General features: G+C 38.3%; 1 protein-coding gene across 2 annotated transcripts in view; it reads left to right on the top strand.

The window, feature by feature from the left end:
- The window catches only part of SLC30A7 (solute carrier family 30 member 7), an 84,211-nt gene that overhangs the window by 57,330 nt on the left and 7,698 nt on the right, over positions 1–19,183 (top strand). For both annotated transcript variants that reach the window (XM_027587201.2, XM_027587273.2), the window contains exons 9-10: positions 4,630–4,720; positions 10,720–10,869. In XM_027587201.2, the coding sequence (XP_027443002.1) occupies positions 4,630–4,720; positions 10,720–10,869 (241 nt within the window). The remainder of the gene's footprint in view (positions 1–4,629; positions 4,721–10,719; positions 10,870–19,183) is intronic.

Genomic DNA, 19,183 nt, shown 5'->3' on the forward strand with positions numbered 1-19,183 from the left:
TGTGACACATCAGTGTGCTTTGGTGAAATGCTTGCTGCTGTTGAATGTAAACATTTTATTAAAATTCCACTGAAGCAGGCAACCATTTTGAATTTTATAATATAGCAAAATCAGGAAATACCTCATTGACCCTTACCAAAAAAATACACTGTTCTAATTATTTCCTTATATCAATTATGATACCTTTTATTTAAGTTATTTTAAAATTAATTTTATTAAAATGTTTATTTGCATTATGATTCTTTTTTGTTTTGTTTTTGAGAGAGAGCACACATGCACACGCTTGCACAAAGGGGAGGGGCAGAGGGAGAGAATCTTAAGCAGACTCCCTGCACTTGCTGAGCTCGAAGCCCCAGCTAGACTTGATCTCACCACCCTTAGGTCTCATGACCTGAGCTGAAATCAAGAGTCGGAGGCTTAACCAACTGAGCCAATCATGATTATGCATTATAGTTCTTGAATTGAGTGTTAAAATGAGTGATCTCTAAATTCCGTTACTTTTAATAGTTTGTTGTCTGTGATCATGGAAATTCTTCACCAATTCTACAATCTTCAAACTAAGGGCCACATGTGAAAATAAATTTTACGGGAAAAGGGAAAATACTGGGTGCTTTTTTTCTTTCTTTCTTTCTTTCCTTTTTTTTTTTTTTTTTTAACAAATGTGGTGGCAAGGAGTGGCTGGCTTTGGGAGGCAACATACGTGGACTGTACACACAAAAATTTAAACGAGGGTTTGGATAAATTTGTAGATGATTCTGGGTAGCGTATTAAGAGATTGTATTAGGGGAATGCCCTTCAGGTTTGAAGGCTGATCTCTTCAAGGATTATTATAGCTTAGACTCAGTCATCTCTTCATTGTGTTTTAACACACACAAATTAACAAAATTAGACTATGCCTAGGGTATTCTAAAACATTAAGTATAAGTTGTTTGCAAAAAGATGTTTCACACCCGTTGCTTAATAGTATCATTGTTCATATTGTATGCCTTCTGCTATAGTAGAAGTCAGGTTCTTTTCCAGTTTTCCCCACTTTATTTTAAAGGTAGATTTAAAAATAAGTTATCAACATAATAATAAAGGAAACTGTCACCAGAAGTTCATGGGAAATGAAAATGGGTACAGGCATCATCTCTAGTCGTTTTGCATTCATATGTGCCTTCTTCCAAATGGTAGGCCCTGAACAAGTGCTTGTTGCCTGATTTCTAGTCACCTCTCTATAGGCTTTTTCAAAAGTTCTGAATCCCTTTGAAGTAGCTATTGTATATTATTTATCTTTTTATTGTCAGTGCCTAGTACATGCTTGACAAATAGTAGGCATATAATAAATGTTTGTTGACTTGAACTTTCCAAAACTGAAGTTAGAGTCCAGAGACTTGGTCTTATTATTCTAGCGCTCCTACTCACGAGCTGTGTCCTTAGGCAAGTTACTTTGGTTTCTGGACCTTCATTTCCAACTCTAGAGTTAGATTCCATCTGGTTCTAGAAAATCTGGTGCCAAGCAGAGTATACAGTAGTGCTTAATAATTGCTTATTCATGGTATTTGCTTAATAAAATTCATTTGAGGGATTACCTAATTAGTGATGGAGTAAATCAGTTTGCCAAGTATATCTCATCTGATTTGGTGATGCTTTTTTTTTTTTGGATATATAAAAATAACATTTTCTTTCATTTCCAAATATATTCTTTCACTAGTATTCCTTGTAGTTTGCCCATTTTTTTCTTACTGAATGAAAAATGAAGATGGAAGAAATTGCCTATTTAATCCACTTCCTCATTTTACAGATGAGAAAACTGATGCTCTGGAAGGCTATACAATTTGTCCAAAGTTATTTAATGGCAGAATTAGAACCCAGGTATCATGATTTCTATTTGAGTGCATTTTCCACCTCAGATATCTTTAGGCATTATTAGAATTCCTTAGGATAAAGATTGAAGAAGAAATTATCAAAGGAGCTAAATTTTTCTATGTGCCTCCTAGAGGAGGCATAAAAAAAAAAAACCTCTTTTTTTATTCTCAGACTTTTTTCATATTGTAGGACGACCATTTTGGTGCCTCACTTTCTGAATTGTAGTAAGGAAAGTAGGAAAACCTAAAAATTGTAAGTTAGGTATATAAAAATATTCCTTCCTGATCCTTCCTTTTTCCCTAAAAATGATGGAGAGAGGAAAAAAAATGTCATAATGGTTGAATTGTACCTTATGAGTTTACCATCTTGTTTCTCTTCGCCTTTTTTATAACCCAGGGAATCCTCACCTTATAATACCAGCACAGTAGACAGAAACAGACACTGCTCTTCAGGTTAGATGAAGGGATAACCAATATTCTTTTACTGTCAGAATCCTTAACCCCACTTCCAGTTGCTTTTTCCCCCTTTAACCTTACCACAGGTATCAGATTTTTTTTTTTTTAATAGGAGCCCAGAGAGGACATTTCATACAGTTTGGAAAACAATTTGGGATCAGGAAATATATCCGAGAAGGGGTGACACTTGAGATTTTATTTTTTATTTATTTATTTTTAAAGATTTTATTTATTTATTTGACAGAGAGAGACACAGCGAGAGAGGGAACACAAGCAGGGGAAGTGGGAGAGGGAGAAGCAGATTCCCCACTGAGCAGGGAGCCCAATGTGCGGCTCAATCCCAGGACTCTGGGATCATAACCTGAGCCAAAAGCAGAAGCTTAATCGACTGAGCCACCCAGGTGCCCCGACACTTCAGATTTTAGAGAAGGAATAGAAGCCAGACTACAGGGCAGTTTAGGGACATTCTAGGCAGAGGGAACAGCATGAGCAAAGCATGAAAAGAAGGAACAGCCAAAAGTGAAGTTCAGGGGCGCCTGGGTGGCTCAGTCGGTTAAGCAACTGCCTTCGGCTCAGGTCATGATCCTAGACTCCTGGGATCGAGCCCCGCATCAGGCTCCTTACAGGGAGTCTGCTTCTCCCTGTCCCTCTACCTGCTACTCTGCCTGCTTGTGCGTGCGTGCTCTCTCTCTCTCTCTCTCATGAATGAATGAATGAATAAATAAATATCTTTAAAAAAACAAAAAGTAAAGTGCAAGTATGTTTATTTAGAGGGCTGAAAATGTGAAGCAAGGATAGAAGGTGAAGCTAGGTGGGGCAGATCTAAAAATATACCATGTTAAAGAGCTTACATTTAATCCCCAAGATATTGGGGAGCTTTTAAGGGATTTTTTTAATGGAGAAGGGATAGGATCAGATACTGATTTTAGATAAATTAGTCTAATAGTTTTATGAAGAATGGTTGTATTAGTTATCTAAGGATGCATAATAAATTATACAAAAACCTAGTAGTTAAAATAACAGGCATTATGTTATAGTTTACTTTGGTTCAGGAACCTGATCATAGCCCGTGAGGCTCTCTGGCTCAGGCTCATTCACAAGATGCCAGTCAAGGTGTCCGCCAGGGCTACAGTCATTCCAAGGTTCAAGTCTTTTCTTCCTTTCCACCTGTCAGAAATAGCACTAATTTTGGGGGTGCCTGGCTGGCTCAGAGGAGCATGTACTCTTGATCTTGGGGTCCTGAGTTCAAGCCCCATGTTGGGTGTAGTGATTACTTAAGTAACAATAAAACTTAGAAATATCACTACTTTTTGAGGTACATTTCAACTTCTACCTTTCTTGAAATGTATGTATGTTCCTTTTATCTCTGTCTCCGACAGCTATAATTAGGAGGGGTCTTACTTTGGAAATTTTGAGATTCTCCAAGTTTAAAAGAGAGCGCACTGGCTTAAGCTATTATTAAGTGTAATGAAGCTCTCTCTCCGTCTGCCTGTAGAGCAGTGCCTTGCCACCCTGATTCACTGGAATCGTGTGAGGAGCTTTTTAAAAACAGATGCCTTGACCTTCCCTCAAAGATTCTGATTTAATATGTCAGAAATGAAAACAAATAAGACTCTAAGGTGAATTTGATGTCTGTATAAGAGAACTCTTGCATTATAGTCACCCTTATCATTATACTGTTAATTGTTTCTGTACATTTAATCATCCAAATAGCTTAAAGCAGTAATTTCCAAATACTGGTGGAGAACTAGCTACATCAACACACACAGACATTTGGGCCCTATCACTAACAGTGTTGATACACTAGGTCTGTGGTTTTATCCAGGCTTCTGTATTTTTTAAATAATGAAAGAAGACCGATATATAACTGGGTTATAAAAATATTGGATGAATGGACTAATGTACCATATTAACTTTTTTGTATATTCCTTTACAGTACTATTCAGATACATACGTGTAAATATTTGATAAACATTAAGGACCAATTGACCATGATATGCCTTAGAGATTACTTTGGAAGATTCTGGCCAGTTGAAATCATATTTTAAATAGTAGTTGAATGACTGCTATGTTTAGATTTTTAGATGCTCCAGTACTATTCAGTAGTATAGTTTAGTGTTTCATGCATTGGTACATTTTATCTAGCTCTCTTATTTTAGATAATAACTTACTGATCACATGAAAAATTTAGAACGACTAGATTCTTTTTCCTCATATTATTCTGATAAATATTGTTACATTCTAGTATAGAGTTATATTATTACTTTCTTAAAGAATGGGATTGTCAGAATGTGGCTTTAATAAATTTTTTCTTCCTTTTCTTTAGTGTTATTCCTCTTTTAAGAGAGTCTGTTGGAATATTAATGCAGAGAACTCCTCCAGTATTAGAAAATACTCTGCCTCAGTGCTACCAGAGGGTAAGTTTCAAAGCTTCCAAACCATTAGATTTTATGTTGTTTCCAAGCTGTTAGGGTTTTTAACTTTTACAAATATGGGTAGCATATGTGTAATTTAGTATTTCTTCCAAGATTGAATGCTAACCATGAATGCCATTTATACAAACCAGAATAAAATCATTGGAAAATATTGAACTTTACTAAAGAAAATGTGGTAGAAATTGTCCTCATTTAGAATTTGAGCAGTTCTTTTAGAATATAGTTACGAATAGCAGATGATATAAACATTTATTCAATATATTTTTTGAGCTCCTACTTTGTGCTAGAAATTCTAATAAGGTACTAAGGATATAAGGGTAAGCAAGACAGACAGTGTCTGTGCTCAAAGAGATTGTGGTTTAGTGGGAAAAAACAGGTACTAAACAATAAATTGATAAATAAGAAAATATCCATGATAGTTACTATAACAGAAATTTAAAAAAGTGATGTAGTAGACATGGATGATTACCTTAGACTCACGAAGGAAGTCATATTCAAGGAAATTGAAACCTTGATGACAAGAAAGAGCCAGCCTTATGAAAATCCTGTAGAAGAGTGTTTTAGGCAAAGGAACACTTTATGCTAATGCAGAAATTCTATGGCTGGAACTAATTTAGAGTTGTGAAGACCAAAGAAAAGGCCACTGTGGCTAAAGCATCATCAATAAAGGGAGTGGCTGGAAAGGGGAGAGAATAGTAGGGGACAGATCATACAGAGATTTTTGGTCTTACTAAGAGGTTTAGATTTAATTTTAATCCAGTGGGAAGTTTTAGAAAGTTTTTAGGGAGGAAGAGTGTCATAAGGGAGGAAGAGTGTCATGTGTTTTTAAAAGATTATTCTGCTTGCTATTGGTGAACAAATTCTAGAGAGAATGGAAGCAAAGAAAACCAGTTATGAGGTTCTTGTCATTTAAGTGGGGAGAAATGGTGGTTAGGACTACCGAGGGAGCAGTGAAGATGGAGGTAAGGACACATTTGGGATAAATTTTTGGAGATGGATTATATTAGTGGAGGGGAGAAAAAATGTTGACTCTCAACTAGGTAGATGCTGGTACCATTTGTTAAGATTAAGGCTGTGTTGATGCAGGTTTGAGGATGGAAAATCATCCCCGCCCCCCCAGATCTAGAGTTCTAATCTGGGTGTGTTAAAATTGAGATGCCTTCTGTACTCTTAGGGGAAATGTCAGTGAAGTAGTTGGACATGCAAATCTGGTGTTTGAAGGAAAGATTAGGACTAGGAAAAGTTCTGAGTCATCAATATATGAATAATATTTAAAATATTGGGGGGGGGTGCCTGGGTGGCTCAGTTGTTAAGCGTCTGCCTTCGGCTCAGGTCATGATCCCAGATGGGTCCTGGGATCAAACCCCGCATCAGGCTCCCTGCTCAGTGGGAAGCCTTCTTCTCCCTTTCCCACTCCCCCTGCTCATGTTCCCTTTCTCTCTCTCTCTCTATCTCTCTTTCAAATAAATAAAATCTTTAAAAAAAATAAAACATTGGGATTATGTGAGATCCCCTTGGGAGAATTAAGCTCTTTTCTTTTTAGCTTTACTTTCAGCTCCAGGTTTACAGCACAGGGGGTGGGAAGCCAGAAAAGGGAGTGGTTAGGAAGGGAGCTGGAAAACCAAAAGAGCGTAGTCTCTCAGAGCCGAAGAAGGAAGCAGTGATCCACTTTCTGTGGGGCAAGCAAGGTAGGAACAGAGAAGTGATCATTGGTTGGCATTGTGAACAGCGCTAATAACCTGGATGAGACCAGTTTTGGAGGAGTTTGGAGAAGAGAGCATGATTTGAGTAGATTAAGGAGAAAATGAATTATGGAAGTAGAGACAGTTGCTACAGACAACTCTTTTAAGAAGTGTGGCTGTTAAAGGGAGCAAAGAAATGAGTTGACAGCCCGAGTATGGATATGGTATCAGGGCAGGGCTGTTTGTTTGTTTTTAAAATAGGATATTCTGGAATAGTGCTGTCCCATAGAACTTTCCCCAATAATGGAAATATTATATAATCTGCAATGCTCAGTATGGAAATCACAAGCAAAATGTGGCTACTGAGCACCTCATGTATGGCTAGAACAATTGATTTTTTTTAGTGTAGTTTAATTCTCCTTATTTAAATAGCCACATGTGTCTGGTGATTTCTGTATTACACAGTGCAGTTGTAGAGCATGTTTGTTATTGATAGGAACGGGCCATCCTAGAGGAAGAAATCAATGATACGGTAATAAAGGTGGTCATTACAAGAATGAAGTTCTTGAGAAGATGAAGAAGGATTGAACCATGGGTGCTTGGGTGGCTCAGTTGGTTAAGAGTCAGACTCTTGGTTTTGGCTCAGGTCATGATCTCAGGATGGTGGGTTCGAGCCCTGTGTTGGCTCAGAGCCTTTAAGATTCCCTCTCTGCCCCTCCCTCCCACCTTCCCTCCCTGCTTGTGCTCTCTCTCTCTCTCTCTCTCTAAAGAAAAAAAAGAAAAGGATAGAACCAGTAGCAGTATGGAGGAATTCAGTGTAGAGGGGAGCCAGGGGTACTGTATTCCTGGAGGGGAGGCAGAAAGTGCTGACATAGATGAGGGTCACCTGGTGGATTTGGTGGTACAGGATAAGGGATTTTTATGTACTTCTGTTTTATCATTTATAAGGCAGTATAATCAAACACTCCTCTGGCGCAGAATGCCAGAGGAGGGGCACCTGGGTGGCTCACTTGGTTAAGCGTCCACCTTCAGTCCAGGTCGTGATCCCCAGGTCCTGGGATCAAGCCTTTTGTCTTCCCAGTTCAGCAGGGAGCCTGCTTCTCCCTCCCACTCTGTCTCCCCCTCTGCTTGTGCTCTCTCAGTCAAATAATTAAGTCTTTTAAAAGGGGAGGAGGGGCGCCTGGGTGGCTCAGTTGGTTAATCTGCCTTCGGCTCAGGTCATAATCCCAGGGTCCTGGGATCGAGCCCCACATTGGTTATCCCTCTGCCTCTCCCTCTGCCTGCTTGTGCTCTGTCAAATAAATAAAACCTTGAAGGAAGGAAGGGAGGGAGGGAGGGAGGGAGGGAGGGAGGAAGGAAGGAAGGAAGGAAGGAAGGAAGGAAGGAAGGAAGGAGGGAAGGAGGAGAAGCTCTAAAAAGGTTTTTTTAGATAGGGAAAGTGAAGTGTTGCCCATTTATCATTTGTGGTTATCATTTTAAGGTAGGGTAGTCATCATAACTGTGAAGGGAAAGGGGCAATTTATTGAATGCTTACTATAAGCTGGTCCCTGTACTAATTGTTTTACATATACAGTTTCTGGTCTTCACCATATCCATACAGGGTAAGTTTTATCTTCCTTTCCATAGGTAAAATTGAGGCTCAGAGAATTTAAGTAACTCATCCAAGGTCACAAATGCTAGTGGCTGAACCAGAATTCTAATCCACATCTTTCTGATTCCAAAGCTCATGCCCTTTCTATTATACCACACTGTTAGAGCAGGAAAAGCATCTGTGACTATGCTTTCCCCGTATTGTTTAACTTGAGGAGAGTTAAAGCCAATTTGTATAGGAATATTCCTTAGTCTTAGCTACAAGAGTACTTGCATTCTTAGAGGTAGAAGAAATCTATTCATTTGGTTGTTTCATTCACAGTAGACCATCCTGTGAGGATGCCATTCAGAAACACGTAGAGTGATATCAGGTTCAAGCCACTATGTCATCAGAGTCCTGAAAGAGGAAGAGTCCACCTTGACCTCTTTTCCCAGTAAAAGCAGTTTTTAAAAAAGGCCACAGTTGGTATTGTCTCAAATTTCCTACCAACTGTTTTGGAGTTTATAGAAAATAATGCCTACAATAATCAAATTCTGATAAAAAATGAAAATTTTTGATAGCTCTCAGTTCAACTTTTTCTTAATTAACATCCCAAATAGTTACCTAAAAATCAGAGAATCTCAGAATTGAAAAGGATGTCTTTTTGATAATAGGCATTCTAACAGGTGTGAGGTGGTATTTCATTTGGTTTTGATTTGCATTTCCCTGATGATTAGGGAGTTGAGCATGTTTCACTGTTGGCCATCTGTGTGTCTTCTCTGGAAAAATGTCTGTTCCCATCCTCTGTCCATTTTTTAATCAGTTTGGTTTTTTGCTATTGAGTTATATGAGTTCTTTTTATATTTGGATGTTAACCTCTACCTTTTCAATTTTTTTTTACCTTTTCAATTTTTAATGGTCCTTTCACGTTTTCTATTTTTTTCTCTTATTATGGCATTTTTTAAAATTATGCATTTTCTATATTTCCAGAAACTTATCCATTTTGTCTGTTTCAAAATTGTGTTTTTATTTTGTGTATGTGTATGTATATTTATTATACACACACATACACAATTTACTAAGCACTTCCTTGGGCCAGGCACTGTTTTAGATGCTAAGGATACAAAACATTAAAAAAAAAAGAAAAGAAAAAAATTCCCTGCCCTTTTGAGCTTAAGTTCTGCTGGAGAGACAGGCAATAAAAAATATAAATAGTATGAATGAAAAATGCAGTGTATGATATTATGCTCCAAAAAGTAAAACATAGCAGAGAAACATAAAAGTGAAAACATTATTATTTTACATCGAGTAACAGGAGACCAAGAGTACAGGAGTTATAGTAGCTTACTGAGAAGATGACATCTGAGTAAAAACCCAAACAAAGTGGACCAACTAGAAATCTGGAAGGGAGGTACACTTCAGACAGAGGGAATAGCAAGTACCCTGCGGCAGGAGTGTGCCAGACTTTTCAGCCAATGGTGAGGAGGCTGGTTTAGCTGAGGAAGAGAGAGCAAGGGGACGCCTAGTAGGAGAGGAGGTGATTAGGTAACAAGGGGGCCATGTGATATGGGCCCATATAAGTCATTGTGAAAGCTTTGATTTTTATTCAGAGTAAGGTGGGAAGCCATTGGAGGTTTTTCAACAGCAAAGTGGCAGCATTTGACCTAAAGTAACAGGATCGCAGTTGGGATACTATGATGAGAATAGATGGAAAAGTGCAAGGCCAGAAATGGACCAGTTATTATAATATTATATTACTACACTTATACTATTTTAATAATCCAGACTAGAGATAATGCTGTCTTCAGCTAGGCTGATAGCAGTAGAGATGGTGAGAATGTTTGGATTCCACTCAGTGGTAATACTTTGTGTATTCACAAGCTACACATTCATAGAGTATTCCTTTTTATGGTTTTTAAAATCCGTTATTTGTAGTTGTTCTTTTTCATTCTGGGTTTATTTTTTTTCTTTTCCAAACCTCCTTCAGAGTTTGTCTTGCCAGTGTTGTCAGCCTTAGGCTATGGAAACCTTAAGGAGCCATTGGAAAAACTGAGAGATGTCCTTCTCTTTTTCGTTGTCACATGATTCAGAGAAGAGTATATGTTGGCATTTAGCTTCTTGGGGGCTTGGGGATGCAAACGGTCCTGTAGTTTCCGACACAGGGAAAAAACTGTCCTGTCCAAAATATGCCCGCTTTGGGAAACACTGACTTCTCTACTTCAGTAATTTTTCAAAGAACTAGTTTTTTGATATTGTGAATTCTAGTAGTTTCTAAGTCTCTGGACCATTGATTTCTGTCCTTTATTTCCTTCCTTCCTATTTCTTTGAGTTTACTTTGTTATTGTTCTTCTAGTTTCTAAACGCAAATGAGTTTATACTCGTTTTCTGATCAATGTACTTGAAAGTGTAAATTTCCGTCTAGGTGCTCTCTCAGCTGTGCCCTCCAAATTTTGGCACGTGATTGTTCACATTTCCCCAAACACCTGCCATGGCACATAATGAGTACTCAATAAGTATTTGTTAATTAATTCAAATAATCTCCCCGACCCCTCCTTTGAACTAGAGAATAGAATCCATGTTTACTGAATATGTTGCATAATAATAGTATTACAGTTAATAATCTGAATAGCAGTTTACTGAACTGCAGCATAATAATAATAATAGTAAAACAGCATACATAATAAAATAAGGGGGCCCTATGATGTTAATATCTGCCCTTTCTGTTTCAGGTGCAGCAGTTGCAAGGAGTTTACAGTTTACAAGAACAGCACTTCTGGACCTTATGTTCTGATGTTTATGTTGGGACCTTGAAATTAGTAGTAGCCCCTGATGCTGATGCCAGGTGGATTTTAAGCCAAACACATAATATTTTTACTCAGGTATGACTTTTTCATTAACTTCTTAAAGATCTTTGAATTTATCTTATCTACTAGTTTAAAAAATACTTACTACTTAACATGTTAAATATGTATGTATATAAATATATATATATACACACACACACGCAATACTATGAGGAAAGCATAAAAGTACTTTTTTTCAACCATACAGGCAAAATTGGGAGATCTTATTTTAGTTAATACTCTTAAGGAAGATAGTCCTGTTCTCTCATTATACCGATTTGAATTCTTAAGAAGTAGATTCTCCTTTACCATATACTCCTTATAAGACATGTTAAATGCTGTTTAAAGCCAAGAACTAAAATAGCATTTGGAATAAGAATAATGCCTTGTCAGTGGCTTTAGCTAAAAGTAGACTATGTTAACGTTTTTGTGTGATAGCAAAACCATAGTTCTGTGTCGTTTAAAGCTTAATATGCTGTTGTATTTGGAATCATAAATTCGTCACTGCATGCCTGCAGGTAAGTCATTTGACTTGATGCTTGTTCTGTCTTGAGTTGACATGTCATGTGACTGATAACGTAAGAGTGATATATATGATTCTGTATCTGTTGGGAGAATAAGAACATCATGTCAAAAACATCTAAGGAAAGAGAGAATACAAATTTTTTTTCATTCTAGTTTGCTGGAAATATTTGGCGAAAAATCTAGATGTCGACACTGCTGCTAAAATTACCTAACACATAGATCTAATGAGGAACTGTTTCCATGCCTTAAAAATGTGTGCTTAAAAACTGGCCTGTGCCTCCTGGTGTGATGCAGTGAGAGCGTGGGGTACTTTTGCCCGAAATGGTTAATGTGAATCTAGTCACTAGCAGAACAAACCCAGCTTGTACAAGACTGTTAGCCTGGGGGCACCTGGGTGGCTCCGCCGTTAAGTGTCTGCCTTGGGCTCAGGTCATGATCCTGGGATTGAGCCCTGCATCGGGCTCCCTGCTCAGCAGAGAGCTTGCTTCTCCCTCTCCCACTCCCCCTGCTTGTGTTCCCTCTCTGTGTCTCTTTCTCTCAAATAGATAAATAAAATCTTAAAAAAAAAAAAAAAAAAGACAGCCTAGATTCTTACCAAGTGTTAGTGTCACGAAAAGGGGGGAAAAACAGTGTGGAGTTAACTTCACAGTTAAATGCAGTGTCTTACCTTGATTGAATCTTAGATTGGAGGGAAAAAAAAACAGGCACAGAGGAAATTATTGGGTAACTGGGAAATTTGAATATGGACTGCATAATAGTTCATAGTAATTGTGTAGGTGTTAGATTTCTTGGGTGCAGTAATGGATTGTTGTTATCGAAGAATGCTCCATTCTTAGCAGATCCATGCTGAAGGTTTTAGTGGCGAAGGATCAGGATACCTAATTTTCAGATGTTTCAACAGAAGTAAAAAGACTATAAATAAATATACTTAGAAATAAAGCAAATGTGGCAAAATATTAGCGATTGGTGAATATAGGTGATTTTATTTAAAAAAAAAAAAAGCTAAAAAAAAACTTTGGAGGCTCCTCATTGCCACCAAGATAAAACCCAAACTTTCTAGCATGGTCCCATTAACTTTTTAAGCCTCCTGCTATTCATTCCCATATACTTCATACCCCTCTAGACTGTTTACTTTTCTGTGTGGGACAAAGATCCTACTCTAATATCAAGGTCCAATTCAGTTGTTACTTTTTCTCTGAAGCATAAAGACCCCTCTAAGCTGCATAACTTTATCTTGTGATATACATATTTATCTGCAGGTTTCTTCCAAATATGATTTTGCATTCTCAGTGCTTAGAAAAATGTATGTGTATAATTAATTTGTTGAATAAACAAATTCTTAAAACTGTATTTGACCAACACCATCTTTACATGTGCTAAGTATGGAAAAATATGGTTGGGTTCCCATTGGTCTTTTTAACCACAGCACAAAAAGATGGTAATGGGGGGGCGCCTGGGTGGCTCAGTCGTTAAGCGTCTGCCTTCGGCTCAGGTCATGATCCCAGGTCCTGGGAGAGAGCCCGGCATCAGTTCCCTGCTCCGTAGGAAGCCTGCTTCTCCCTCTCCCACTCCCCCTGCTTATGTTCCCTCTCTTGCTGTGTCTCTCTCTGTCAAATAAATAAAATCTTAAAAAAAAAAAAAAGATGGTAATGGTATAAAGAATTAGAGAGATAGACAGAGACACACACACAGAGGGAAAGAAGGAGAGAAAAAGGAGAAGAGGAAGAGAAACAGATACATCATGTCTTCAGACATGGACAACAGAATATAATATGCAGTTTAAATCCAGGATCTTAGCATAAATTAAATGATCTCTCTTCTCTAATAATGAGAAATGTATGATTATGTTCCTTTGGGAATAAGTAATGAAATAATTTTATGTGTCGTCAACAGCAAGACTTACTCTACTACAAAGCAGTGTGCTGGTACCACTTACTCCAGAATTTTAATAACTAGGTCCCTTCTTTAACAGACACTCTTAAGTCTGTATGACTTTCTTGTAATGAGGCATGCAAGACCTTCACAGTATGTCTGAATCCTTCTCACATCTCTAAACAGGGGGTGTTTTATTTTTTTTTCCCATTGGTGATTTTTTTTTTTTATGTTATGTTAGTCGCCATACAGTACATCATTAGTTTTCGATGCAGTGTTCCACGAGTTATTGTTTTCATATAACACCCAGCACTCCATGCAGTATGTGCCCACCTTAATACCCATCACCAGCCTAACCCATCCCCCACCCCTCTCCCCTCTAAAACCCTCAGTTTGTTTCTCAGAGTCCATCGTCTCTCATGGTTCATCTCTCCCTCCGAATCCCCCCCTTCATTTTTCCCTTCCTTCTCCTAATGTCCTCCAAGCTATTCCTATGTTCCACAAATAAGTGAAACCATGTGATAATTGACTTTCTCTGCTTATTTCACTTAGCATAATCTCCTCCAGTCCCGTCCATGTTGATGTAAAAGTTGGGTATTCATCCTTTCTGATGGCTGAGTAATATTCCATTGTATATATGGACCACATCTTCTTTATCCATTCATCTGTTGAAGGGCATCTTGGCTCTTTCCACAGTTTGGCTATTGTGGACACTGTTGCTATGAACACTGGGGTGTATATGGCCCTTCTTTTCACTACATCTGTGTCTTTGGGGTAAATGCCCAGGAGTGCAATTGCTGGGTCATAGGGTAGTTCTATTTTTAACTTTTTGAGGAACCTCCACACTGTTTTCCAAAGTGGCTATACCAACTTGCGTTCCCACCAACAGTGTAAGAGGGTTCCCCTTTCTCCAACTTCGTCAGCATTTGTTGTTTCTTGCCCTGTCAATTTTTGCCATTCTAACTGGTGTAAGGTGGTCTCTCAGTGTGGTTTTGATTTGAATTTCCCTGATGGCTAATGATGATGAACATTTTTTCATGTGTCTGTTAGCCATTTGTATGTCCTTTGGAGAAGTGTCTGTTCATATCTACTGCCCATTTTTTGACTTGATTATTTTTTTGGGTGTTGAGTTTGAGAAGTTCTTTATAGATCTTGGATACCAGCCCTTTATCTATAGTGTCATTTGAAAATATCTTCTCCCATTCTAAATAGGGGGTGTTTTAGAGTCAAAAGTGGCTCTTATGTGGCTGCAGTAATCTTGCTTTTTCACTGTCATTTCTAGATCATCGTTCTTTCCTTTACCCTGTCTCCTAGTTATACTGCGTCCTTCACCCTCCTAATGTGAGCTTCTGATGACCTCTGGGACATGCCGCAGTACTCTCCTAAGACTTGGGCACTTAGTCACGGTTTTCCTTCTGAAAAGGAATGCAGTTTCTAGGCTTGGAAATGCACAAGCAGCTGTGTCCGTGCTTAGGAACTGCTGAAGTTGTAACTGAAGTAGGTGGAGATGGCTTCTTCTGGTAACCTTAGACATCTTGGCTTTTAAAATGGCTGAAGCTGAAAGTTTATTCAGCTGCTTCTTTGGTTTTGGAAACTGTATTTGGGTTTTAAAATTTTTAAGCTCTGAAAAATATTTTCAGCCTTTTCATCAGCCAAGGTCAAGCCCACTCTATTTCATTCCTTGCAGAGCAGGACCTTGCAGTGAAGATAGTTCAACACATTTTTTTCCAGAGGGGACGGGGAGCCACCCTACTAATGACTTCTATTCCATACCTTTAATGATTTTAAAGTTGCTTAGTGATCATTGTTTGCAGAATTGAAGTTCCAAAAGACTAAAAGAAGGATTTCCTCAGTAATAAGTTATACTTTTTGGTTTTATGACATTTTCAGGTGTCTTTCTTATAGCTGATCTTTTTTTTTTTTTTAAGATTTTACTTATTTATTTGACACAGAGAGAGCACAAGTAGGCAGAGCAATAGGTAGAGGGAGAGGGAGAGGCAGGCTCCCCGCTGAGCAGGGAGCCTGATGTGGGGCTCGATCCCAGAACCCTGGGATCATGACCTGAGCCGAAGGCAGCCGCTTACCTGACTGAGCCACCCGGGCGTCCCTTATAACTGATCTTAAATCAGAATTTAAGCGATAGGTTTTGGTTAAAAAAGTTCTTGTTAAAATATCTATGAAGACAACTTTAAACTGAAAACATCAGCTTGAGAATTACAACTTTCTATTCTATTGATAAAACTGTAAGCTTCATGACTATTTTAGAACTGTATATTAGGCATGTCCGTTTTATTTGCATTTTCCATGGTTATCAGTCTTTAACAGCCAACTAAAGCTGTGCATAAATAGAGAGTAAAATAAGTGAATTGGTGAACTTAGATTCCTCAGGAATTATTAGGTAAGGGATAATCCAGTTTTTAAACTACAAGGTTTTCTGTTGGCATAGAAAAAGTTCTCTCTCCAATTCTCCCCTGCACTACCTTTTTAAAAATGAGTTATCATTTGGGAATTGATGAAATAGAAAACTTATTTTTTATATTTAGTGTATGAACAAGAAGATTAAGATGGCAATTAACATTTTATGTGTCTTTTAAACTTGCTGATATCATCTGTTAATTTTTTTAATATACTGTTTTGTTAGAAATAATGTTTGAAGAAAAATCTAGAATATGCTTGTTTCGTTATGCTCTTCGCTTCCACAAAGCACAGAAGACAATCAAGCCTAAAACATGCTATCTACTCCCTGATAGAACTTCTTTTTTTTTTTAAGATTTTATTTATTTATTTGACAGCGTGAGAGAGCACAAGCAGAGGGAGCAGTAGAAGGAGAGGGAGAAACAATCTCCTAGAAGGAGAGGGAGAAACAGGCTCCCCGTGGAGCAGGGAGCCTGATGTGGGGCTGGATCCCAGGACCCTGGGATCATGACCTGAGCTGAAGGCAGACGCTTAACCATCTGAGCCACCCGGGCACCCCCCGATAGACCTTCTGTCTTGATTTCTTTCATCTTTTCTCCTCTCCTGACTATTTCTGTTATGCATGTGAAGTCCTGAACCCCCAGCTTCCTGCTTCACCTTTTTGTGCTCTAGCCTCTAGCCTCAAAATAGCAGTTCACTCTGATACCCAGGAAGGAACCAGAAAGCCTCCTCATATGCCCAAATGGGAGTTCCCCAAGTTTCAGGAACCTCCCCAGCCTCCATGCTCCTGATCCCTTCCTGCCTGACCGCTGACTCCGCCCAGCCTCCTGTCTGCTGAAGGCTAGGGTGAGCCAGTGGGAGAAGCTACTTACCCCTCTCCAGGGAGCTAGCTAGTTTCCACCCTCTCTGTTTGCTTTCCTGTCTGTAGAAGGTTTTCATCTGTCACAAGCGTCAGTTCTGCTTGCCAACTCTGCAACTTCTCCTTAGCCAGCTTTCCATTTTCTTCATCTATGTGCTTGATGCGCACCAGAACCTAACCTCCTCGGAGGTTGGAGTAAACAGCCACGGGATGGGAGGCCAACAGGGCCCTAGATTCATTGTTTGTAATTAACCCACGAGGGTTAAGCCCTCACTGGTTGGCTGGTAGAGGGCAGAAACTGCAGCGGCAACAGCAGCTGGGCCTTCAGTGAGAGCCCACCGTGCACTGTAACAGCTGCTTAACGCATCACTCCAGCCTCCTTCAAAACAAGGGCTGTTCGCAATTTATGGAAAAAGGAACCCAGGCCCAAGTTACTGCTCATGACTTATAATGTCGTCATATTCACTCACTGTTCACTAATTCTGAGAGGCTTTACGTTTCACATGGAAGACTAAGGCAGTTTTCAAGATTTCATTTTAAAAGGATAAAGATTAATGTTCTATGTTCAGTCAAAAACTAAAGTAGAAAGTTTCTGTGGAATTGGTAGAGAACACAAACAAATCAATAATTTTCTATAGCCATATTCCTGTGTATTTTTCTCTCTCTCTTTTTTTTTTACTCCTGATTTGTTTTCCTTTCCACAAAATTAATATTGATAATGAGGATATTCTAAGTCTATGGCACCAGGTTAACATTTATTTTCTTAGGAGCACATGTGTTAAAAACAAGTCTTAACGATTTAAAAAGTTTTGACTGAATTATGGTTTACATGACTCTCATAAGGCACAATGAATATTATATGGTTTTCACTCCCGGTGCATCCCAGTGGTAGAGTGTTTGATGCAACTGAGCCCTGTTTTGATCTGCTAGAGTATTTGTCTTGTCTTTATGGTGTGGATAAATGGATAAACTGTATAGAAAACCTGGTTTGTATTCAGGGAGTAGGTGACTCACTAGGATTCTTTGGAAATTCTTCTTTTCTCTCTGCTTTGAAGGAAATTGAGAAAGGAACATGGGAAGTTGGAAAACTTGGAAGCCGTCCCCGTCAGGACAGCTGGATGAAGCAAAGTGACTTTTTCTGTTAGACTGAGCTTTTATGTAAAGCTGTAGCTCCTCAGGGGAAAGATATAAGCTGGAGTAATTAACTCATGATTATGCAAAGATTCATTTACCTAGCCTCTTTGTTTTTCTTCTTTTTTTATTGCCTTGGGCTAACCTCATTTCTTCTTACCATCTTCACTGTATTAGGGCTAGGGCTGAGGGAAGTAGCAGGGGTAGTAATAGGAGCCCAACTTATTTTGACCATTTTACTTTCATTAACAATTTTGTTAGAAGAGAAAAGGAATTAAGCCAGTTTACTTGGGCAGTAGTTGTTCTTTTCTTAAGGTTAGATATACAGGAATTTTGCAAAAGAGTTCCTTAGTTATTTCAGAGACCATCTGGGTTGAGTAAATCAGATATATTTACAACAAATCATAATAATTTATTTTAATAGCCTTTTATAGCATATGAAAGCCTTTCTCATATATTCACATATAATCTTTACAGTGGTACCTGGGATGTAACAAGGGCTTATTAAATACTTTCAAATATTGGGTGAACATATAACAATTTTGTGACATAAGTAGACTTGGTATTTATCAATGCTTTTAAAATGAGAAAAACTGAGGTTTGGTTTTAAATCTTAGCTCAAAATCATGCAGATATTAAGTTCTTTTTTCTGCCATAAGCCTCTTTAAGGAAAGGCTGCTAGTAAATGTAGTTTCCATAAATTTGAATAACAAATAAACAATTTTGAATTATAGAGCTTTAACTTGACCACAGCAAGGATTTTATTTTATTATTATTATTACTATTATTATTTTTAATGAGGCAAGAAAGCTAAAACCTTTTCTGTGCTGATAAGTTTCTAGGGTCTACCCAGCTTTTTATGCCATTTGAGTGGTCCCTGCTCCTCTCACCCCTTCGTTAGTGTTGTACAGAGCCCACCTATTTGAATGCTAGGAAAAAAAGCCATGCTAGAAATTACTGTAGTGTTACCCCCACTCTGATTTTTTTTCCCTTTCCATTAATATTCTAATTTACCTTTCATTCTTTGATACTGACAAGAAAATGCTTATTATAACTACTGTCTACTTTAATGTTAAAAAGTTATTTTTACTTGAAAGAAGGAATTTAGTAGAATTTCTCTTCATCCAACAAGCATTTATTGATCACTTACCATATGCCAGGCACTATTTGAGGTACTAGGAATCAGCAGTGAAAAAACAAAGACAAAATCATCGTCTTGTAGAGATAACGTTATAACGGGTGAGCGTCAGCAAACACAGCAATGGAGGTGATGTAAAATGATCAGGTTTTGGGATTGGGCTACTTTGAAAGTAAGGCAAACAGGTTTTCCTAATGGATTGAGTGTGAGAGAAAGAAGGGTCTTTAAGTTGTAACATCGAGGATGGCATTGAGCTGTAGAAGATACGAGATCACCAGGCTTGTGGGGAGGAAGTAGTGTTTTAATACTTGTCAGACGTCCAGGTAGAACTGTGAAGTAGATGGTAGGTAGGTTCCAGTGGGGAATACAAGTGTGGGAGGTGTGAGCATGTAGATGGTACTAAAAGTCTG

Source organism: Zalophus californianus, chromosome 4 (assembly GCF_009762305.2).
Source record: "Zalophus californianus isolate mZalCal1 chromosome 4, mZalCal1.pri.v2, whole genome shotgun sequence".
NCBI lineage: Eukaryota > Metazoa > Chordata > Mammalia > Carnivora > Otariidae > Zalophus > Zalophus californianus.